Source organism: Lepisma saccharinum, chromosome 6, assembly GCF_977018435.1.
Source record: "Lepisma saccharinum chromosome 6, izLepSacc3.1, whole genome shotgun sequence".
NCBI lineage: Eukaryota > Metazoa > Arthropoda > Insecta > Zygentoma > Lepismatidae > Lepisma > Lepisma saccharinum.
The window spans coordinates 15220103-15245937 of NC_139234.1; the positions used below are offsets into that span (position 1 = coordinate 15220103).

Here is a 25835-nt window from a genome sequence, read left to right on the forward strand (position 1 = left end):
CGTGATCAAGAATATGTGGGGCCCTAACTCTACACCCCAGCTACACCTTCATGGCGTAGTGCAAAGCAAAGGGGTGCACTTTAGTTTACTTAATACATAGCCTTTGAAGCTTGAAAACATGGATCATAGGTGCCATGGTGGTGATTAAGTGGTATCTGTTTGATCTCTAGGCATCGTGAAAAGTACAAAAAGTTAAAGCATAGGTTAAAGTATTGTTCATCTCATCACCAAAGTGATAGATGCTTACGAGAAAGAAAGCAAGACGAATCCAGTTTATATTTAAATAGTGGACTCGAGTAGGAATTTGTCAACAGCGCCAAGGTTTTCACTCAGTTTTAATTTTATGGTTTGTAAAATAATAATACATATTTAATAATAATAATAATAATTAATAATTATAGTAATAAAATATAAAATACAAGTTCTATGACTGAGGGACAAGATATGAAAACTTACTCTGCCCCCCTGAAAAAAAATATGCGGGCGGCCTTGACAGAGAGCTCCCCATTATGATTTTAAACACATATTTCCTCGCATGCCTGTTCAATAAACAATGTACAAATTGTACATGAAATTATACGAAAGAATTCTGAGATTCTGACCTTGAGAATATGTAACATGAGATACATTATCAGGTGGTTGATAAGAAATTTATTAAACGCAATATAATACCCTGATAAATCACCTGATAACATATAAATTAGTATTTTACATAAACGTTTAAGTAATTAATCCTCTGTCTTGATGATATCAATGCTCGCATAAAATAAAATATCTAACTTCCTACACCCATTGTGCAAATCAAGCAATACATCTATGACATTTTGTGTGATAGTCCCATTATCTGATAAGTTAAATACTACTTCTGTTCACAACAATAACACACAGTTTGGTATCTTTACAGACAGACTGCACCCTCCTTATTGTGTCATGTAAGTTGTAGTATAAGCATGTAAAAGTATGCAAGTTTCTCTCACAAGAAGTGGTCCTTACGCATAAAGTTCAAGGTTAAAACGTAGAAAGATCCTTGCAATCAATTATTGTAATTTTCTCTGTAAAGAATGAAGAAGAAAATTCTCTTCTCCATATTTTCTCAAGCGGACTATGCTTCGGTCGTTATTACAAGTTTCTCTCTTGTAGTCTTTCTCTCTCATTATCTATCTCTTTCCATCTTTCTTTATTACCTGTTTCTCTTTTTTCTCGTGCTTTCTTCCTATCATTATTTTTTGTTCCCCTTTCCTTCTTTCCTAACTTTTCCATCCTCTATTTTGTTCTCTTCCATTTTCCTTTATTTCTCTGTTCTCTACACCTCTCTTTTTCTTTCTTTGCTATTCTCTCTTCATCTTTGTTTTTGTTTCTGTTTTATTCTATTTCTTTATATCTCTCTGCAAGTGTGTGCATGATTCTAAGTCTCTCATAAGATTTTGAAAATTACCCATGGGAGTGGGCTGAAGGGTGGGCTAATGTTATTTTAAAGTAGACTACAATCCATAATCGCCCCACCCCCATGGTAGCGTCGCCCCTGTTCTGGTTTACGTATTAATAAAGGTGGGAAAAGAACAGACTACACGAGTATATGTGACAATCTCAATCAATGTTTTCTTCTGAAGACATCAATATCTTACTGTAATATTGTAATACACAGCGCTTCGTAAAGAACAAGTTCCTGTATTCAACAACTATATTTACAATAAATATTATAAATCGTAACATTTTGGTCTTAATTTTGTGTTCAATGAGTTATTCATAAATTTACTTCCGTTACAGAGCATATGCTACTTGAAGGTACATTTTATAACATTTTCAGCACATATTTAAGCGCATACTTGGTTCTTCTTACGCCATAGTTTCAGCATATACGTTTCTTAATTTTAGTACACATGAATCTGCACCGTAATCATCCCTGAAGTTTAGCTAAAATAAAATGTAAGATTATTTACTATTATGCATTTTTATCATTTTCCCAAACAGGTTCTATTCTAATTGGATTTGTATACTGCTGTTGGTGTACAACGCACTTCCAACAAAATGCTCCATTACCGTTGAACGAGTGCCATATGCAAAAGAGACTCCAGCGCCATCTGAGAACCTTCTTGGGAACTATTCAGAAGCTGCTGTTGCAGGAAACGGCTATCCATGTGCATTGATAGGAAGGTAAGTTCCACTTGGATCGATTGATTTGTTTTTTTTATACCGCTTTTCTGCCTCTTTTGGCTAATCGCGACGATGAGGTTGAGTAATGATAAGATGAAATTGATGAAGGGACACTCACAAAGAACACCTAGTGATTTATCCACACACCCCCTAACAGCCTCCCAAATTTTGACGAACACCCCCCAAGCAGAAAAGTGAATGGACCTTTCGATCAACTAAAACCGAAGTGTCAAGGAAGAAGGGTGAAATGTGTAGCATGGCCACATACCCCACACAGTGTTGACAGTTCAGCGTTCGAATACCTAAATAAATATTTCTTAAATACGTTACAGATTTGTAAATTTAACCCCTGAGTTCAATGAAATTTACATTTTGTTGCATTTTCCTTTCGATCCTTTCAGCTGAATTGATTGATTGATTGATTTAGTTTATTTTACTTCGCGTTTTGTGCCTCTTGGCTAATTTGCGAAGATGGGGATGAGTGATGAAATGATGAAATTGATGAATGGACATTCACAAACAACCAAGCCCGAGCGGGATTCGAACCCGGGACCCTTGGCGTCGCAGCGCGATGTGCTAACCACTTTTTTTTTCTTTTTAAACCCCTACACAGAGGTATCCCCCACCATTCACACATTTTTCTCACATTTACACTTTTGTCAATTGTTACACCTTTCTTCCTTACTTATCAAACTGGACAAACACAAACATCCACGCCCGAGCGGGATTCGAACCCGGGACCCCTAGCGTTGCAGCGCGATGAGCTAACCACTCGGCCACAGGGTCCGGCTCTTTCATGTGAAAAATGTACGATAAAAGTAAAAGAAGAAATTGAAAGATACAGGTTTAACTCCTTACAGTAAATTCTGTTACTATGGATAGCAACACTATCTTTCTGTAACTTGGGCGAGATGGATGATTTTGCAGTGGTGGAGAAAAGAACAGTCAAATGCCTTAGGTCAGACTCAGTGTAGCATCTCAGTTCGTGTGTTGTTCTGCTTAGTGTAACAATGTCTGAAACTTTACTACAAAACTGGCTGAAGAAGGTAAAGAAAATGAAACCAGACAGAAAGAAACCGAAAGTGGCGAGTAGAAAAGCAGTGACACTATATGTAGGCGAGCGCGCACGCATCCATGCACTGATATTTCATCGATGAATTGGACAGCCCCCGAGATGAACTCTGAGTTACACCTACGACAAGAACCATACAAATTCAGTTAAAAAATATTGCGCAAATGTTTTTAATTTCATTATAACTAGCTTAAGAATTGCATGATTCCTGGTAATAATATGTTCAAGCTTTGTGTTTTTGATTCTGGAAACATCTATGAACAAATTGAATTAGGGCGAACATTTTAAAAACGGTCCAAAATATGCGCCTAACATTCCCAAACTTACATCCCCCAAAATGTTTCCAACACCCCCCAAGGGAAAAATCCTGTATAAACCCCTGAGAACACCCATGCCCAGGAAAGGATTCTGTCGTATGCTGATTGAACTTTAACGCCAGACCTGATTATTAAATGTTGTCAGTGTTTAGTCTGTGCGTCATTCTTGTTATACATGTCTAATATGATGTAGCCGTCCTGTGCGACGCGACTTCGTATCTTCATACCATAATGTAAGTTATTGTGCTGATTACGTTACTGTGTTCCTGAATTATACATTTACGTTTGTGTTGCTAATACTGTTTTATTCCTGACTCCATTTCTTGTGTAATTGAAGAACTGAAAGAACCCGATACTCAACAATGGCGACGAGGATGGTGGAACATACTTACTTCTCGTAATTCTACACATTTCTCGTTATTGTTCTTCAAGTTGTCTGTTGGAGGTAAGAATCTCTATATACAATGCAGAGGTTGTCTCAATTTTCCGAATTCTGCAAGGAGCAGGAAAGTATTAAGCAATATTTCGATAGATTCGAGCATTTCTGCAAAGGTTCAGACATTCCCGATGATAAGGCTAAGCATATTCTATTACTCGTAGCAGCAATAGGGCACAGAACGTATGCTGATTTATACAATCTCATACAACCAAAGTCTATATCAGAACTCAGTCTTGCTCAAATTCAACAAATGTTGATCCGCCATTATGAGCCCAAGAAGAATCTCGTGCTTGAAAGGCATAAGTTCTTTCTTATTAAACAGAAAGATAATCAAAACATTCCGGATTTCATTGTGAAAATCAAAGAACAAGCCTCAAAATGTGATTTTGGTGATCTCATCGACTCAATGTGTCGCGACGTATTTATTCTTGGTATGAGAAGTGTGCGCGTTAGAAACAGACTGTTATCAGATCCTGATTTGACCTTGAAAAAAGCAATAGATACGGCCATGTATCTCGATGAGCTAGAATTAAATGAGGGAATTATTAACCAAAGTCACTCAAAGAATACTGTGGAACATTCTGGAACTCCAACTGAATTCACTTCGCAAATACAAAACAGGTACAAGGACAAATTCCGAATGAACATCAGACAAAATAGAACTGATTCAAGGGATATTGGTAACAAATCAAACAATGATTCTGGTAAACCGTGTGGTAATTGTAATTATTTTCATCCTAACGGGAAATGGCCAGCTTTTGGGGCTACTTGCAGATATTGTAAAAAGAAAAATCATTTCTTGACTGCCTGCAAGAAGAGAGAATTTAACAATTCTAGTAAAAGCAAATTGGTTTCTGGCACAAACATTGTGCTTAACACAGGTATCAATGAAAGATCTATTAATATGCAAGCTAATTCAAAACCTTCCATTGTACCTAACAATCACAGCAATTTCAAACATATGGTCCGAGAATCATCCATTGATTTTTCAGATTTTAATGTGCCGTGCATTCCCATAGATCACAAATTTGCAGATAATCAAGAAAAAAATCTAAGAGCGAATTTGTTGATTACAGCGCCGCTAGGGTCCAATGTAATGCTCAGTGTCCAAAAATTTTCACTACCTTCATTACTAAAGAGAGTGAATCTGTTTGGCAAACACAGGGATCGTTGTTTATCGACTTACAAGTCAACAATTCTAAGATTCCATTCCTAGTGGATACAGGTTCTGTTTATACTTTAATTGATAGCAGACAATTTGAGTCTTCATTGCGAGGTTGCACTATATGCAATTTTCCTATCGTCTTGAAAGCAGCAAATGGCAACAATCTTGGTGTATTAGGAAAAGTTAATGTTGAAGTTATATTTCGAGGAATAAAACATAACTTAGATATGATTGTTGTAAAGACAAAATTGAATCGTTCGATTATGGGTTTATCTTGGATTGATGTTTTCATGCCTGAATGGCGAAACATCTTTGTTTCACATACTCCTCAGACGGTTGCAACTACTCTTGAATCGTCATCAATAAAGGAACTGGTTGCGAATCTAAAGAAAGATTTCCCTATACCTTTTGATGGTGACATGTCCAAGTCGATCAAGCGCTTTGAGATAGATTTGCCATTAAAGGACGATGCTACACCAGTGTTCAAGAGATATTATGACGTCCCGTACTCGCTAAAGGAACCAGTCAAAGATGAATTACAGAAGTTGGTTAGCGACGGAGTCATTGAACCGATCAAATCATCATCGTGGGCTTCTCCTCTTGTTGTTGTTCGTAAGAAAAACGGTGAATTAAGATTATGTGTATCCTACAAGAACACTGTAAATCCGCAACTCAGGAAGATGGGACATCCGTTACCTAGAATAGAGGATCTTTTCAACAAGATGGTTGGTTGCTGTTGGTTCGTTTCATTTGACCTTCGAAGGGCTTACCTTCAGTTACGCCTATCTCTTCAGGCTCAGAAGGTTCTTGTCTTCAACACGGAATTCGGGTTATTCAGACAGTTGAAGCTTCCCTTCGGAGTAAACTCTGCCAGTGCAATTTTTCAAGCCACGATGGAGCAGATATTGATGGGTGTAGACAAGGTTTCCATTTTCCAAGACGACATTTTAGTGGGAGGAGTTACTCTTGAGGAGTGCTATGATAACGCACTTAAGGTGCTAAATCTTTTCTCCGATTATGGCGTCCGCATAAATGAACAAAAGTCTGTGTTCTTTGTACAAAATGTGAAGTATCTGGGACATTCTCTTTCACAGGAGGGAATTCGTCCTCTGAAAGAAAACATTGATAAAATAATTCAATGTAAGCCACCCACTAATGTCGGCGAATTGAAGTCATTTCTCGGTATGGTCACATATTACGCTTCATACCTGCCAAACCTAGCTGACTGTGTTGCCAATTTGTATGATCTGTTGAAGAATGGGGTACGCTGGTCATGGACAGATGTTCATCAGAAGGAACTCCAAGCTGTCAAGGATCTGCTATCTAAGGACTTAGTACGTACCGTGTGTGATCCTCACAAAGACTTATACCTCATGTCGGATGCATCTCCTACCGCCACGGGAGCAGCCATAATGCACAAGATAAACGGAGTCCTAAAGCCTGTCATGTGTATGGCCGCTACTTTATCCGCTGCGGAAAGGAACTACACTCAATTGGAAAGGGAATCACTTGCATTAGTCCGTGGAGTCAAATACTTTCACAAGTATCTTATTGGACGACATTTTGTCGCGTTCACCGACTCAAAACCTTTATCTCACCTGTTGGATCCTAGAAGTAACTTGCCTGCTTTAGCCATCAGCAAAATCAACAGATGGAAGTTAGTATTGGAAGAATATGACTTCAGAACTGTTTACACGCCGCATGTTGAGTTGGCTGATGCTCTATCTAGAATTTGTGTTGCAGATGATCCAGTTCATGATTATCATGATGATTTCGCATGTCAGTTGACAGCTGAGCCAGTTGTCCTTAATCTCATTGAATCTTCGGTGTTGACGCGCATTTCGCTGGAATCACAACGTGATCCTGAGCTTTCTAAAGTCTTCGAATATGTTCAAAGGAGATGGCCACAATCCATAGGGAGAAGAAAAGGTCATCCTATCAGGAAAATATTCGACAGGCGATATGATGTCCACATACAGAAGGGATGTATTTTCGTGGGCGAAAGACTAGTTGTACCTGAATCTTGTATACAAAGTGTCCTGTCTCTGTTGCACAAATTCCACCAGGGAACATGCAAAATGAAGGAAATAGCTCGTTCATCGTTCTTCTGGAACACGATGAACGAAGATATTGAGACAATAACAGGCCCAACGTACCAGGTACCGCATTCGAAACGTGGCCTATTGCATCGCAGCCTTTTGAGCGTGTTCATCTTGATTTCTTCCATTTGTCAGACATGAATTTCCTGTTGCTGGTTGACGCTTATTCTCATTGGATATCTGTGTGGAGACTGAAGAATATGCAATTTGACACCATGATTGGTTACTTAGATGAATTTTCTTCATGCTTTGGATATCCGAAAACCTATGTTACAGATAATGGCCAACCATTTGCATCTTCAGACTTCAATTCTTATTGCTCAAAGAAGAACATCAAGCTTCTTCACTCAGCTCCGTACACCCCTCAATCAAATGGTTTAGCTGAAAGGAATGTTGGGGTGGTGAAGAACTTACTAGAAAAGAACTTTTCAAATCGTTCATACATCATGTTGAGAGAGATGGACATGTTCGTTCTTGAGCTTTTAGGCAGATTAAGGAATACTCCAGTGCACGGATGTAGGCCAGCAGAACGTTTGCTCAAGTTTCGGCCAAGAACGGACATTTCCGATTTTGACGCACCTTATGGTTCCGACAATCAGCCTATTAGTCCCGTTCCGTTTATGCCGGGGGAAAAGGTGCTTGTTGAACAACGCAAGAAACAATTCAGCCATGGATCCAAATACAAAATCGGAGAAATTGTTAAATTGATGGGCCGGAAGATGGCGAAGGTGATTGTGGATAATGACACGATTGTTGTTCATCTCTCGAAGATCAAGAAGTATCCCGACAAGGTCGGAAAAGACATCCTTGTCCGAAAAAACCCAGTGCTTGTTGGAGAGGAAGATTATCTCCCAGTGCCTGCTTATCAGGATCCAGTGGTACCTCCGAATGCGGCCTGCGACAATCAACCGGTTAGGAGATCGCAAAGACCAAGACGACCGCCTGACCGCTATGGACAAACTCCATGAAACGCGAGTCTCTTCAACCTAAGGGGGGGAGAGTGTCGTATGCTGATTGAACTTTAACGCCAGACCTGATTATTAAATGTTGTCAGTGTTTAGTCTGTGCGTCGTTCTTGTTATACATGTCTAATATGATATAGCCGTCCTGTGCGACGCGACTTCGTATCTTCATACCATAATGTAAGTTATTGTGCTGATTATGTTACTGTGTTCCTGAATTATACATTTACGTTTGTGTTGCTAATACTGTTTTATTCCTGACTCCATTTCTTGTGTAATTGAAGAACTGAAAGAACCCGATACTAGAAAAGAACTTTTCAAATCGTTCATACATCACGTTGAGAGAGATGGACAAGTTCGTTCTTGAACTTTTAGGCAGATTAAGGAATACTCCAGTGCACGGATGTAGTCCAGCAGAACGTTTGCTCAAGTTTCGGCCAAGAACGGACATTTCCGCTTTTGACACACCTTATGGTTCCGACAATCAGCCTATTAGTCCCGTTCCGTTTATGCCGGGGGAAAAGGTGCTTGTTGAACAACGCAAGATCAAACTTTGTGTTTTTGATTCTGGAAACATCTATGAACAAATTGAATTAGGGCGAACATTTTAAAAACAGTCCAAAATATGCGCTTAACATTCCCAAACTTACATCCCCCAAAATGTTTCCAACACCCCCCAAGGGAAAAATCCTGTATAAACCCCTGAGAACACCCATGCCCAGGAAAGGATTCCAACCCGTAGCCCCTGGCGTCGTAGCGCGTTTTGTATGGCACAATGGTTAGGAAATCGAAACAAAATAATTATATTGACCAATTTAGTGAATGTAAACCTTGCAGTGATAATATCTCCTACCAGAATAAACACTGCGGTTTCATTCTTGTTGCAGGGAGGTTCTACAAAATGGCGGAACAGCTGTCGACGCTGCTGTGGCTGCTTTGTTTTGCGAAGGAATTATCGCCCCAGAGAGCATGGGCCTTGGAGGTGGATTTCTCATGACCATATACATCAGAGAAACGCAAGAAGCATTTTCACTCAACGCCAGAGAAATGGCGCCTCTAGCAGCAAGCCAGAATATGTTCAAGGGGAACGAAGAATTATCACAAAAAGGTTCGTTTGTAACTTGCTTGCGCTTTCAACATGTTACTCTACGACCATATTGAAAATGACAGTGGCATATAAATCATACACTAGTGTTTACATGAACTAGGTGTTTATACCCACTAAGCATATGTTCCAATTTTATTACGATATTAATGGTATAACATTGAGAGAGAAATTCAATTTATAGAGCATATATTACAAGACTGACGTATTCGAAATTAACTATCTGCAGTGTCAAGTGCACACAAAAATGTAAGTTTCCTCATTATTATAACAGTTGGGCTGAAAAGTTCGTAGGCTAACATAGTAAAAAATATTTTTTTGACAAAATTCGATTTTATTATTCAATATAGTTGCCTTCGAGGGCGATACAACGATTATAGCGGTCATACAATTTTTCGATGCCATTTTTATAGTACGATTTCTCTTTAGCCTCAAAATAGGCCTCAGTTTCGGCGATTACCTCTTCATCAGTGCTAAATTTCTTTCCAGCGAGCATTCTTTTAAGGTCTGCAAACAGGAAAAAGTCACTGGGGGCCAGATCTGGAGAATATGGTGGATGGGGAAGCAATTCGTAGTCTAATTCATATAATTTTGCCATCGTTTTCATTGATTTGTGACACGGTGCATTGTCTTGATGAAACAGCAATTTTTTCTTCTTCAAATGGGGCCGTTTTTTCGTGATTTCATCCTTTAAACGCTCCAACAACGCTATGTAATAATCGCTGTTGATGGTCTGGCCCTTTTTGAGGTAATCGATGAATATAATACCATGCGCATCCCAGAATACTGATGCCATAACCTTGCCAGCCGACTGTTGCGTCTTTCCACGCTTTGGATTCGGTTCATCACGTGCAGTCCACTCGGCTGACTGTCGATTGGACTCTGGAGTGTAGTTATGGAGCCATGTTTCATACATTGTAATATATCGACGGAAAAATTAGTGTTTATTACGGTTGAATATCGCTAAACATTGCTCCGAATCATCAAAACGTTGTTGCTTTTGATCGATTGTGAGCACGCGCGGCACCCATTTTGCACACAGCTTTCGCATGTTCAAATATTCATGCACAATATGTCCAACACGTTCCTTTGATATTTTTAAAGTCTCAGCTATCTCGATCAACTTCACTTTACGATCATTTAAAATTATTTTGTGGACTTTTTTGATGTTTTCGTCGGTAACAGCCTCTTTGGGGCGTCTTCGATGCTCATTTCGCCTCGTTTAAATTTAGCAAATCACTTCTCAACGGTTGATTTTCCTGGTGCAGAGTCCGAATAATGTTTATCAAGCCAAGCCTTGGCTTCAACAGTATTTTTTTTCGCCAAAAAGCAATGCTTTATTAACACACGAAATTCTTTTTTATCCATTTTTTCACAATAACAAAAGCTGCTTCACTCACAATGCTATATCTCACGAACTAATTATCCGGCAGCTGTGAAATTTATACACGTATCTTTTGAAGGTTAGTACTAAGTAAAAATGGATTTAATTCTAATAACGCCATCTATGAGTCAGCCAACGAACTTTTCAGCCCAACTGTTACATATTACTTGAAAAATATACGTACATTCATCTCTGTTATGGAAGAAATTAGCATTTGTACAAATCTCAGGCTTCCTTGGGTTAACATTAAAACTATAAAACAACCAGTCACGTATCTAGAAATATATTTCGGAGTGGATCCGAACGAAGTGTCTCACAAAATAATAATAGTAATAATAAATTTAATTTAAATCATTATAATAAATAAATTAAAGTAATATTAATTATAATGTGTAAATTAATATTCTCGAATTATTACATAAATAGATAAAAAGAGTGCACAAGAATAGAGATATAACAGCACGTGTTCATTATCTAGCGTACGTGAAGTTAAGATTGCCAAAATATGTGTGAAAAACAAGTGCTGTGGCAAGGAAATTATTGTCAAATAAGATAAAGAATTGAATATTTAATGAATAGCAAAATAGGATGTTAGATCCAGTTAACGAAAAGTAAAGTTCTTGATTAATTTATTTTGCATAATATTATAAGTAGTAGTGTGCATAAATCTTCTTTGGTACTTCTAATCAAAGCCGTGTGATCTCAATCTAATCCTAGCCTTCCAGTAAGTTCGGAGGAAAGAAATATCCAGTGACGTGCCGTAGACTATAAGTTTACGTCTACATGCGTTGTCTACAAGTAATCTACGCGTAGATTACATTGGGTTGTAGTTTACATAGACTACGTGACAATCAAAAGTGCCCTAAAATTAATTTTCAAGGGTTTCATGAAAGGAAAGTGACATTTCAACTATATTGGTTGCTAAGGAAATGAAAAGAATTCTATTTACAACAAAATGTCTCTTCTCTTCTATTATCAACTATGGAAGAAGATAAATAGTATGCAAAAAACAACAACAGATGGCAGTCGTGAGGCAAAAAGTGGTATTTTCCCCATAAAACACTAGAATGCTTCCTACATTAGGTTTCTTCCTAGGTGAGAAATTGTTCGAATTTGGAAGAAAGAGTATGAAATGTTCTCACACATCAGCAACTGATACGCAGTATAATTTTATTTTACTTCCACAGCGCCCTTTGCTAAGTTATCGCCTTTTGCCATGTTGTTTACATAGATTACGTAATCTACGTGTATAAAATAGTCTACGTGTAGAATGTAGACTATCGTTGTTTACGCGTAGACGCACATCACTGGAAATAACCCTCGATTATACAACAAATGTTAAACAAGCACATTTTCATTATTTAATGTTAGTACTTGGTAAGTTTTTCCCGACCCCCTAGAGGACCCACCCCATAAATGCGTCCTTGTAAACAACAGGGTAAATTTCGTGCCAATACTTTCATTGCTATAACTTGCAACTTCTAGGAACAACATCGACTCCCCCTAAGACAACGTCCTAGGCTAACACGTTCTCTACTCGTGCAGGTGGTCTGGCAGTTGCAATTCCTGGCTCTCTGAAAGGCCTGTGGGAAGCCCACCAACGTTTCGGCAGTCTTCAGTGGAAGGATCTTCTTCAACCTACCATAGAGCTATGCAGTGAGGGCGTTCCTGTCGGCCCTCATCTGGCACAGAGTTTAATAGAGAAGGAATACGACATCATGGAGAGTGAAACATTAAGGTATGGGAACTTTTTGGCTTTGAAAGATTTAGAACCACAATCATGAATTACTCATTGTATAAAGATAGTTCACATGCTTTGCAGAACTTGTTACTCTACTCTCTGCTACTGTAGATGCTTCCATACAATTGAAGAAATGAAATACCTTAATTGTTTTAATCTATTGGAGATATGCATATTTTTATTCTCTTCCTGCGAGGAGTTGGCTTCTCATTTACCAGTGTTACCAACTTCAGAAATTGATTTCTAATTGTAGGAATTGCTTTCTTCTTGTTTCGAGATTGAATCCATGATTATTATAGGCTCATTTATCTTTTTAACATAGTTTTTCTTCTGTTTCTTCAGTCCTTTGCCTGCATTCTTGGTGAGTGTTCCAAAAGAAATTTACATTTGAAACTGTTTTTCCCACTGGTCCACGAGACTTGTAGGGAATTCCTTCAAGTGAACAGGATGTACTGGTAGATCGTCTCTCAAGTGACTCTGACGAAAATGTACAGGATGAAAAATTCTGAGCAATGTTGTTCAAAAAGCCGACACGAAATACCTAGAGTGTGCATTATGTGCAAGAAGTGTAAGTTTGCTATTCATATCCACTGCTGGTACTGTATCAGTTACATTTTAAGAAATGAATTATTGTGAAAAATGTCGCTTGTTAATAATTTTAGTCAATTTCTTTCCCCGGTATTCATTGTTTCTAATAAAATTCGTTTTGCAGATTGCATACTGTACTTAATACTCGCATCAATATTTAGATAGCCATATGTAATATGTAGAATAGAATTTATCGTCATGATAGATTAGATAGGAATAGAGGTGGTGGAGTACTTATAGCAATTAAGCAAAATATTATGTCTAAGAATATTATTCTGCACGATAATTTTGATTCTTTATGTGTCAAAGTAAATCTAAAAAATGTAGTTTATTATATAGTTACCGTATATTTCACACCAAACAGTGGTATTGATCAATACACAGCATTTTACGATTTCTTTGAAAATAACGAAGAATTGCAAGGTAGTAATGTAATAATTGCTGGGGATTTCAATCTCCCGTTAATAATTGATTCTTCATACGAACTTCAAAAAGGGGGGCCTTGTTATAGAGCATTAGAAATTTTTTTGAATTTGTACTCCTTACACTCTATTAATTATGTTCGAAATGTTAACAATAGAACATTAGACTTAGTACTAACTAATGATGATAGTACTATGGTAGTAAGTAAAGAGGATCTACCCCTTGTTAAAGAAGATCTACACCATCCAGCTCTAATTATGAAATTAAATCTAAGAAAAAGAGGAAATAATACAAAAAATGAAGTGGTATTGGATTATAATTTTTGTAAGGCTAATTTCCCAAAATTATATGAAATGCTGCGCGATACAGATTGGAATTCTCTATATAAATTAAAGGATGTGGAAACGGCTATTAATTTATTTTATGATAGAATAAATTTTGTATTTGACTCAACTATACCAAAAAGAAAATTTTACAGGAATAATAAATATCCCTGTTGGTTTACAAAAGAGATTATAGAAACGTTAAAATTAAAAGAGTATTATAGGAAATGTATGAAAGACACTGGGAAATCCATGAAATGCATTGAAGAAAATAACATGTTATATAAAGAAACAAGAAAAATAGTTAAAACAATGGTACGAAGGGCTTATTCTAGGTATGTTAAAGAAACCGAAGAAAATATTAAAAATAATACAAGATCTTTCTGGAACTTTATACAAAATAAAAGAGGGAGATATAACTGTACTAAACAGACTATGGTTTTTGAAAATAGAAAATTGGAAACAAGTCAAAGTGTAGCAAATAGTTTTGCGTCTTTTTTTCAAATCTGTATATGCGAAAGGTATAAGCTCATATGATATTCATGATGATGTTAAAATGAATGTATCATATTCTATATCAAATCATATAATTACTGATAAAGAATATTTTGATGCTGTAAAGAAATTGAAACCTAAGAGAGCTAGTGGTCCTGATAAAATTCCACCCTATTTATTAAAGGCATGTGCAGAGAAACTAAAGAAGCCACTCTGTTTTATATACAATTTAGTTCTAAAATATCAAACTTCTCCGAATATCTGGAAAACAACTCGAGTTTGCCCAATTTTTAAGTCAGGAGACAACTGTAAAATAGAAAATTATAGACCTGTAGTAATTCTCTGTGCGCCCGCCAAAATATTAGAGCAAGTATTGTACACAAGAATCTGGAATCACAGTAAATGTTACATAAATGAAAATCAACATGGTTTCATTCCTGGAAGGTCAACAACAACAAATTTAATTAATTTTGTTCAAGATGTTCATGCAGCATTTCAAAATCGATTACCTATACATACGATCTATCTTGATTTTGCTAAGGCTTTTGATTCAATTAATCACAATATTTTATTACGCAAACTTTCAAGTTTCGGGTTGACTAGTGATTTTCTGGCTCTCATGGCCTCATATCTTAATGGTCGAAAACAATATGTAACCTATAGACAATCGAAGTCGTTTGAATATATTGTGAAGTCCGGTGTACCACAAGGATCGAATCTTGGTCCACTACTTTTTGTATTGTTTATAAATGACCTACCATTACAAATTGAATATTCTAAATGTCTCATGTATGCTGATGACATAAAGATTTATAAACAAATTAATAATGATGGAGACATTAGGAAACTTCAAAGAGATTTAGATATGGTGTATGAGTGGAGTATAAACAATGACCTTAATTTTAATATCAAGAAGTGTTCTTTTATGGAGTTATCAAGTAAAATAAATACCTCTAAAATCTCCTATTTTATGTGTGGAGAAGAGCTTGAAAGAATAAATTTTATTAAGGACCTAGGCATTATTATGAATCGTAATATGATGTTTAACAAACATGTATCATACATGGTAAACAATGCATTTAGATCATTAGGTTTTCTTATAAGAAATACGAGGAGTCTATCTAATGTAGACAGTATTTCTCTCTTGTATAATGCATTAGTTAGAAGTAAGCTTGAATATGGTTCTAATGTTTTGTTTACACATTATAAATCCCAGGAGTTGGTAATTGAGAGAATTCAAAAACGATTTTTAAGATATTTGTATTACAAAAAGTATAATGTACCATCATACTATAATAACTTATCATACAATGACCTACTTAATGAGTTTAATTATGAAAGTCTTATTAATAGAAGGGAAATAACACAACAAATATTTCTGTACAAAACAATGACTGGCATCATAGATAACCCTACTTTTCTCCAAAAGATATGTTTCAATGGAAAGAAATGTGGCTTAAGGCTGCGGCAATTGATGTCTTATGATATTCCTAAAACAGAAAGATTCAAGAATTCGCCATTATTTAGAATGTCCTTTGCATACAACAAAATATCTATATTGCAGTCTAATCTTGATTTTAGTATCTCAATCAATGAGTACAAAAAAATATTAAGACAAGTGTTTATAACATAAATTATATTGGGTGAAGCGCTTCTAAATTGCTAATTGAGTGTTATTGAGTGTTATATGATTCTATAGTATAGTTTAGTAATTTATATTACATTATATTTGCGTATGTGTTCTACCTGTCTTATGTCTCACTGTATTATATTATGTGTTTCTCTTGTTTATGTATTTCTATTTTTATTTGTATTTTCATTGGCTACCTTCTGTAAAAGGAGAAAATTTCTCTGTTGAAGGAAATAAATAAATAAATAAATGTATTTAATGTGCAATATCACCTACAAGTGACATCTCATCAACGATTCACTGGATATATTTTCTTCCATTTTTTTCTTCATACATGGTTTTGTTGGAATGAAATAAAATAACTGAAATATATTATTTTTTAAAATTAATTGGTAACAGCAAACACCAACTTACTACTGTAGTATTTTTCCTCGCAATATCAAGGTCTTTAGTGACGTCACATGAAAACCTATATATTTAATATTGGTAAAACAAATGTTTTTATGTACACCAATAAAGTTCAGTGTTATTTCGTTGCAGTGAAATATTTGTGAATCCAAACACGGGCGAAATATGGCGATCAGGGGAAAAAATGTTTCGTCCAAAACTGGCTGAATTCCTGCAACGTATAGCAGAGGAAGGGGCCGACGTGTTTTACACGGGAGATTTGGCTCAGGTTTTCACTAGCGATGTGCAAAGGCTTGGAGGAATCATCACTATGGACGACATGGCAGCGTACAGGTTAGTTATTCGTTTCAAATTTTATACAGTTATTGAGTAATAATATATACAAGGCATTTAACTTTTTGAAAGAATTAAAATACTCGTTTTTGTGAAAATGGCTACCCAATTTTGATTACACTCAAGGGCGTAACATACGTTCCGCAAAGTAAAAACAGTTCGTCACGTAAAACGTCATTTTGATGAACTATGTCTGGATGAAATATATAAGTAAATCCCGAGACTTATTTTTGAACAGCAGTATTCAATGCTCGTTTTGAGGACATATGCCTGAAAACCGGTTTTGAGGGCATGGAGAATATCAGTAGTTCTATTTCCGAACTGTCTTCCTACAGCTTCAGATGAAGAACTTCATAGTGCAGCGATTGCCTTCTGGCGACATAACGAGTACGATGATGATTTATCCTATGAATTTCCTGATCATGTTCTATTCAGGAATGGACTTAAATCTTAAATTTACCTCATCACCTTTGGAAAGTGTCTTGGCGAAGTTTGTTCTGGTTGATAACTCTACACTAGCATCCATTGTTCCCGATATTTGCACCGCCTTCTGTTATGTTCTTACGGTTCAACACACCAAAACTGCTACTTTTGTTTCTGTACAAATTCCATTGTAGACAGGTGTAATTTGGCAAGGATTCGGAAGGGATCTGGATTCGGTGAGCCCATGGACAGAAACCGAGATAGACAATTTCAACTCTAGACGAGTCCGAGACTAGGACAGGTCTCGTCTGGTTTCAATACCATCAATAATAAACTTTCTTTCTACTGTTTTCTCACCTACGTACATCACCGTTGTTAAGTTACTGGCACAAATATATAACCAGTAGAGTAATCTTCGTTTCTTGTTGCAGGGCTACCTGGGAAGACCCCGTTGCCACTGCATTAGGCGATGTGACACTGTACACCGCCCCTCTTCCGGGCACAGGTGTCGTGTTGTCCTTCTTGCTAAGTGTCCTGCAGGAGATAGTTCCCGCACAGGACCCTGTCGTCACGTACCAAAGGATAGCGGAGGTCATGAAGTATGCTTACGCCAAAAGGACCTTCTTGGGCGACGATGATTTCGCCGATGTCCAAGAGGTAAGGCGCTGAGTAAGGTCCCGGACGCGTATTTACATAACCCACACGAAAATCGCAACTGTGACTGTGGCTTATGACTGCAGCAAATAGTAGCACGTCTCTTACATGACGCAACGGCCCATTCGTAACGGCGGCTGCTTCAACCTCCATGAGGGATGATAAACTGCGAAACAAGCTGTGCTGCTTTTTAGACGTTTCCTTCTGATTCAGGGATTCATCCAGAATTTCTCATCTAGAGGGGTGTAAATTCGTATTAAGGGGGGGTAAGTATAAATTTAGAGCCCAAATAGCCATAAATTGAGCCTTTGTGAAAAGAGTTAGGGGGTTGTTGAGTAAATTTGGGGGTGTTGGGGTGTTCTGTTCTGATTCATTAGATACGGTGTGTAAAATTGGTAAAAACATCAAACTTAACATGCCCAACTGAACAAATACAATCAACCCCAACAAAAATGTAAATTACGATGTATTTTTTAAAAATAAATTGTAAAGTAATCATACCTCAATCAATGCTGCCGTAGACATATCATGAAGAATGCCATTGCAGGTAGTGGGCAACTTAACATCCTTGGATTTCATCTACGAGATTATTAACAGTATCAACGATACGCAAACATGGAACACTCCGGAACATTACGGTGCTTATAGCGGCATAACGGAAGACCATGGTACGGCTCATCTATGCGTTCTTGCACCAAATGGAGACGCGGTGTCCGTCACCAGCACCGTCAACCTTTAGTAAGTATGATATATCTCATTATGTGGTATCTCAGGGGAGGGGGATGGGGCTATGTAAACAGGTAATAGGTATTTTAAAGGAAACTCCTCTCTTATTAAAGAAGAGAAATGCAGACGTTACCATCATTATTAACAGTAAATATGGCAAATTTGACTGAAATGCCGCCAAATTAGTAAGAACTATTTTAGATACTTCAAATTTATAAAAGGCATTTGAATGTTGAAGATTTTCCTTGTAACTACATAACGATCAATGTCTTGTCTCAATTTTTTAATTGCATACGTTTATTTCTTAAAAAAAACAACAACAGGTTTTACTCGGAATATTCTCAAAAAGACAGAATAACATACATAACTCAGGAGTTGTTTGAGCTACTGTTCTCAAATTTTCAACAGAAGTGACATTTGCATGCTTTATTTTTGTTGCTAATTATTAATTGAGATGGTACCGATTCAACAAACACGGTATTGAAAAAATGGAGACGAGGTCAGACCCTTCGAAACCTCCATAGATGATTTCGAGAACACTGTAATGTATGACTCAACTCTGAATTTTCACATTCTAAAGTTTGAATTGTCTATCAATCAATTTCGTTGAATCCTCGCTTCATAGTTTTGGTGCGAAAGTCCGTTCCAGAGGCACTGGCCTGATCCTGAACAACGAAATGGACGACTTCTCCTCCCCAAATGTCACGAACGCCTTTGGGGTCACTCCGTCGCCTGCCAACTTCATCCAGCCGCTTAAGAGGCCCCTGTCGTCGATGGTGCCGACCATTTTTGTCGATGTCAATGGAGATGTTAGACTGGTGGTAGGAGCAGCTGGGGGGACAAGGATAACGACAGTTGTGGCTCAAGTTAGTATCGCATGTGTATCTGTACTTGTATTGGTATATCCGTACAAACGAGGACTTCCGCCTATTAACACATCAGCAGCAGAACTTTTATCTTGACCGTTCATACGAGGACGTCCTCGGAACGAATGATCTGTGTCTGTGTGTGTAGGCATGTGCATATTTACGACAGTTAGCTATTACCTTATCATGTCCCTCTTCTGGTATATCTTTCATGAGTACAGCTCTGTCATTCTGTCAGACTGGTATCATCTCGATCATTTTGCAACTCCCTTTATCCCTACATATAAACATGACTCCTTTGGTAAAGGTCCTCTCTCATTTACAGAAATGCTAACATTCTCATAAAATGCGTATGTCATAGTACAAAGATATTGTCACCTGTAAAAGTGTGTAGCAAGATTAAGGATAGTATTACATAAGGCTAGTGCACATCTTCTAACAGTAAAACCTGAAGATATTCTGTTTTTCGGAGTGGGATTCGCATAAATATCTGATCTTTTGTACTGTTGAAATTTGTGCAATTTGAGGTCAAATAAATTTGTTTTTTTTTATTAATTGATTTTGTGTTTTAAGTCCACTTTATGCACAGAAGGATAATCGGGACTGGAGCTACAGTTTAACGTGCCTATGTGCCTCCACCGGGCATGAAAACCGGGACCCCTTGATTACAAGGCGACGACGCTACCACTGCGCCATCGGGGAGGCCTAATTTTTTTTTGTTCTGTACAAGAGCATATAAATAAGGAAAAACTTCTTGAAACTAAAATATTTAAATCCTCGACTTATAAATGCTGTTTTATTTTCTAGGGTAGTAGTTATCGAATGTGTCCTTAACTTTGGTGTGAAGTGTAACACACGCTCTTTGCTATCACATTCCAAATTCAAAAAGATATTTAAAATAGGATAATTTGTCTTGAAACACTAACGGTGCCGTGAAACGAAAACGTAACGTGTTTCTTAAATTGGATATCGCCGGAAAATAACTCTTGCCAATCAATACTTCATCCGGCAATGAATATTTTCTTTAACCATAGTATTTTAGTCTCTCATCCCCCCGAGATATAGTCACTGGCTAGAGGCGTAGAGAACGTGTTCGCTTCATGGCCTCCAGCTTCGCTCACACCTATTATCTCGGGGTGATAGAGAAGGCACCGGGAGATTGGTAGATCCTCAATAAAAATAATGTTGTCTCGTAGCACACATTTAATTCTAGGAAGGATATTCGAAGTGATTGTATCCGGTAAGGCAATTGCCACTCACTCACCTTGCTCAGCCGTAAGCTTCGTCTTGTCGACTCCAGTTCGATACAGTCCAATTGTACACTTTACGGTTGACAGTCGATGGTAACAATAAGAGCAATGAGAGCAATACGCGGGATGAGACGTTGCGTCTCGCACTTTTATACTCGGAGGTGCATGACCCCCGAGTTGACGCAATGCTGAGCAAGGGTCGTGCATACGTCACTCTTGCCCTACCGTCTACAGTATATAATAATAATAAAAAATAGCCACAATAAATATCTAATTCGACATAGAGACTTACTTGACCAATTCCATTTAAACATATATAGGATGTTAGTATGGTATTAAGAAATTATAAAGATCTCTTTTATCACTCGACCTGCCATCTGGTGGAGCGTTCCAATGTCAGGAGAGTCCTAGAATTTTGAATCCATAGAAATATATTTTTGTCTCGTCAGATTTCTGATGCAAATTACTTTTGCTCTTTCTTTGCAGATTGCCATTAACAATTTGTGGTTAAATCAGAGTATAGCAGATTCCATGAACGGTCCAAGAATTCATCATCAACTTGTACCCATGAAACTTTCCTACGAACAGGGATTCCCAGAGGTACGTAAGTCGAGTCGGCTGCATGAATATTACCTTCGTTAGTGTTTTGTTTCAATTCTTGAACCTCCGATTCCGTAAAAGAAAGTGAAGGTGGAATTTTACTAACAGTGTAAGCCGAGAACAAAAATGTTGATCAATCATCATGCATATTTTATTGTTAGTTGTTTACGAGTTGTTGCACGGAGAAGTTGACATTATCTTCATGTTCTTCGTAATTACTTATACCAGTGGCTCCCAACGTGTGCGCCGCGGAGCCCTGAGCGTTGCAAGTGTTAAATAAACCTACATTCTGATTTGGGCGCAGCGGAAAAATCCTCAAACACTAAGAGCGCCGTGAAATGAACAAGTTTGGGAACCCCCGACTTATACAGTGTGAAAGTGTCGCCCCCCTGTCCCTTGTTTTAATCCGGCCCTTTGGATTACTTCCTGCTTTAATCCTTCAAATCTCTTCTTTCACCTCACCCTTGGGTGCCAAGCGAGCAGATTATATTTGCGCCGGAATTACGAAAGGGGGGTTTCACATAACAATTTATATTTTTTAGTCCCTGATTCGTTTACACATGTACAGCAAGTGAATAAACAACTGGTTTTAAATGGACAGTACCGTAGTTCTTGGAATCATAACATTTCTAGTAGGATATATTGGTTTATTATACGTTGTTATATATATATACATATTTACATACTGCATTATACATATTTACATACTGCTTCCATGTGTGCATTTACTTAATCAACCAATTTCCTTAATTCAACATAATTGCGCACCTATGGCTTACACCTTCGGCACTTCCTTTACCGCAGAGTTAGCATAACTATCTCTGCGGGCCTACCCTCAGCTTAAACGATATTCCGTTCATTACAAATGCGTTTCCTTACGCCTTCACTCTTCCTTTTGGATATCAATTATTCAACACGGAAATATCCACATATTCAAGGCTTTTTCTAAAAGGGGACTTGGGACAGCAACATGGGTTGGCTTACACCAAATGATACATTCTTATATTAAGTCTAGCCACCAAAAGTGGGCTAAACTTGAGGAGACGTTCTTCTTCGTCGATCAATGGGGAAACACTGTTCTTTTGCTAGAGCCCACTGGCCTCTTTTATAGTCGGGGTAAACGTCCGTGGACGTGGACCCCGTAGCGTTGGAAAATTCCACTGTAACGGTCTTTTGAAAGACAGCTAGCTCCCCCCAACCGGGGAGATAAAAATCAGGAGAATCTAATATCCAGTAAAACACAATCCAATAAGCACATACACTTACATGCGATAATAACATAAAAGTACACTCATGGAAACATATTACTTAACCCTACACCTTGTAGCTGGCCAGCAATTAATTAATACAATATACCAAAACCAGAAATGGTCAATCCGACCATTACAACAGAGTGTTTCAAAAGTCGCGCAGCACAAATTTTGAAAATTTATATCATGAAGACAGCGTTAAAAAATTTCCAGTACTATTCTACTTTCTTCCATTCTTTATTCTACTCTTTCTTCTGCTGTCTACCCTTTGATCTTCTCCTCTCTCCTTCTTTGTCCTATATTTTGTTATTCTTTCTCATATGCTTACCCGCTTAAGTACAGTGTTTATGAATAAAGCCTTCGTTATCTGTTGAACTTACAAATTCTGTGATTTTTTAATATTTTTCAAATATTTCTTTTAAGTTGCGTTTTATCTACTCATAGCTTATGCGTAACAATTGTTGACTGAAAAGACGCTGGTGAGACGAGAATTTCAAAAGTATCTTCTCGTTGTCTCGTGAAATGTATCTCGACCTGAATCAGAATAATGATGAAGCCAATTCCTTTGTTATACCAGGCAGTGGGGGTCGCAAGTGGATTTCTGGAGCGGAGGCTCAAGGATAGAGAAAATATTTTCAAGTGGGCTCTGCTTTGGACGTCATGACTATTAGTTTATTTCCTTGCACACATACACACTGTCTCTCTTCTTCTTCTTCTTTTGCTTTTCATTCTTTCTTCATCTCTACCTATATATTTCTTTCATACTTAATCTATTTCTCTCTCTCTTTTCTTTCTTCCCTTGTTTCTGTATCTCTTTCTTACAATATTTTCTTTGTATCCTTCTTTCTTCCCCTTTTCATTCTTCTGTTTCTCTCTTTCTTTTTATAAGAGGTCTTCAACCTCTCTCTCTCTCTCTCTCTCTCTCTCTCTCTCTTCCTTTGTCTTTCCCACTTCCTCTCTTTTCCCTTCCTCCACATATCTCCATATATCTCTGCAAATTCTAGCTCTATACTAGGGGTTTCCAACAGGCGGCCCGCGAAGCCAGTTTGTATAATACATTAATTTCATGCATTTTTATTAAAATACGTTCTATTTATGAACTTCCTTAAACAACTGGCGATTCTAACAGATATCACAGTTCATCTGAACGAACTGAACTTGAAACTGCAGGGAAGAAACCAGCTGGTTATCTTCGTAATAAACTGAAGATTTTCAACGTTACTTTGGAGAGGAATAACCTGGTCCATTTTCCAAGCTGTCGGCGGCTAGCAGAAGATGAAGAAAGACTGGACTTCTCTGAATTCAGTGCAAATATTAAAGAAATAATGGATGAGTTGGACTCCATACTTAAAGATTTTGAAGAACTTAAAAGCAGCATCCAGCTATTTAGCAATCCTCTTGGCGTTAACATCGAAGAATGAGAAGCTTCTCTCCAACTTGAATTGTGTGATTTGCAAGGCGATGTGTTCCTTCAAACTAGCCAAGAAAAGGGGCCAGAGTTTTTCAAATACCTTTCAAAGGAACGCTTTCCAAATCTTCCTAGTTTTGGGCAAAGAATGACATCGATGTTCGGCAGCACATACACGTGTGAAAGTGCTTTTTCTTCAATGAAGTTCATCAAGAACCGCTCCAGAAGGCGACTGGCAGATTCTTCACTGCTTTCTGAGACTTTCAAATATAGAAATTCAAGTGGACATTCCAACTTTAATAAAAGAAGCAGATCGGTCTCAATTTTCACATTGAACACTTACTATGAAGGATTCTTATTTGTATGTGTGTTTTTTATTTCTTTGAATTCATCCATAAGTATTGGGTTTTTGTGAAAGAAATTCTAATTATACAATTTTGATTTGTGATTCCATTGTTTTTATTGTTTCATTTTAGAAATTTAGGTCATGCTTAAGTACTACACTTTCAGTTCAGTACTTACAGTTTTTGTAATTTTTAATCCACCCCGAAATAAAAGAATGCGGCCCGCCAATCAACTGTTGGATATAATTTTGGCCCTCGGACCTTTTGAAGTTTGAAACCACTGCTCTATACCATAAATTAGTCCTCACCAGGGTGCGAAATCATTGAAGACTGGTGGGGGGAGAAAGATCGTAATCTACACACATGCGTGCGCATATTATACACACACACATATATACGTATATAAGTATCATATGGCATACATGCATATGATGTCATTAAATGTAAAATAAATTACTAAATATTGAAAAATCCATTATTATTAAATACATAAAAGGGAATTAATTTGTTACTTATGTTTTTTATATCAGATATTTATGAAGTAGCAAACTAATTCCTTTACTAACTTGTTAAGGATGTCAATTAATTACAATACAAAACAGTTTTAATATTTTTTGTTTAGTTTCTGCTTTGTATTAATATGAAGCAATTAGATTTCATTCTTCCATTTGTCTTGCTTTCTTATTTTGCTTCTATTGTGCATATATTGCCATTGGTGTAGGTCTGTTAATGATCTTTTGAAAGATATAGTGTGTGTTTTCAATATTATCCGTAGTGATGTATATTTGAAGTCAAAACTAATTTCTTATTTTCTTTTTCATTTCGTTATAACAATAACTCTATCCCCCCGGAAATTTTTGGTGGTGGGGATTTTTGAGGGCAAGATTGTTGGTGGCGGGAATCCCCCCGTTCCCCAGCATTTCACACCCTGGTCCTCACCCACCTAAGTGACACCCGTGATTGGATGTTACATGATAACGAAATTTTGATTTAGTTAAATTTTCGATCTCTCTTATATCCTTGTCTCGAATGATATGAGACAGTGGGAGAATAAGTATCGTTCGTCTCGCAATAATTTGTATCTAGTTAAAGATCTCTTGAGCTCCAGACGGAACCATTCAAACAAGATGGAGGAAAATAACATATTGTCACATACTTCGTCTTCCACATCTTGACTATGTGCTGCTTTCCTTACAGGAGTATGTTGAAGCTCTGCAAAAGATGGGTCACGTGACCTCGATGGACGAATCCTACCAATCGTCAACCAACGCCATCAGCAGACAAGACGGAAGAATCTATGCAATGGGAGATTTCAGAAGAAACATGACTGGGGTGGTCGACGGTTTCTGAATCGTGGATTAGATATTTTGAGCCACTCGATAAACGCTTGTGTAAAAATGATAAATCCAAGAAATACACAGAATTAAATCAAGAAGACAAAAATATAGTAGTGCATTTATTTATTAATGTATTTACTTAAAAGTTTCATATACAGTGCTATGGAATTGGAATGACCTTCCGTATGCACTTTTGTGCTAGAATTGTGATAGTAGTTGATGCATTTTTTCGTACATTGTTTGATTAGAGTTTCATTTGATGTTTGTTATTTAGCGTCGCTTTACTTCCACTTTGGGTTAACTGGGACGATGAGGATGAGTGATATAGGTGAAGGAACA

General features: G+C 37.3%; 1 protein-coding gene across 1 annotated transcript; it reads left to right on the plus strand.

The window, feature by feature from the left end:
- Window positions 1-840: 840 nt before the first annotated feature.
- On the plus strand, window positions 841-25539 carry LOC145989246 (scoloptoxin SSD14). Its single transcript, XM_083124564.1, has 10 exons — window positions 841-932; window positions 1972-2154; window positions 9096-9316; window positions 12243-12435; window positions 16438-16638; window positions 17493-17718; window positions 18263-18453; window positions 19067-19307; window positions 21044-21157; window positions 25357-25539. Coding segments are annotated over exons 1-10 (1725 nt in total). The 5' UTR covers window positions 841-930; the 3' UTR covers window positions 25510-25539.
- The last annotated feature ends 296 nt before the right edge of the window (window positions 25540-25835 follow it).

Bases quoted from the DNA above. Each gene is read 5' to 3' on its own strand.
- LOC145989246 (XM_083124564.1), top strand. The intron at 12,436-16,437 runs GTATGGGAACTT...ATTTCGTTGCAG, and splicing joins ATGGAGAGTGAAACATTAAG to TGAAATATTTGTGAATCCAA. The intron at 16,639-17,492 runs GTTAGTTATTCG...TTCTTGTTGCAG, and splicing joins GACGACATGGCAGCGTACAG to GGCTACCTGGGAAGACCCCG.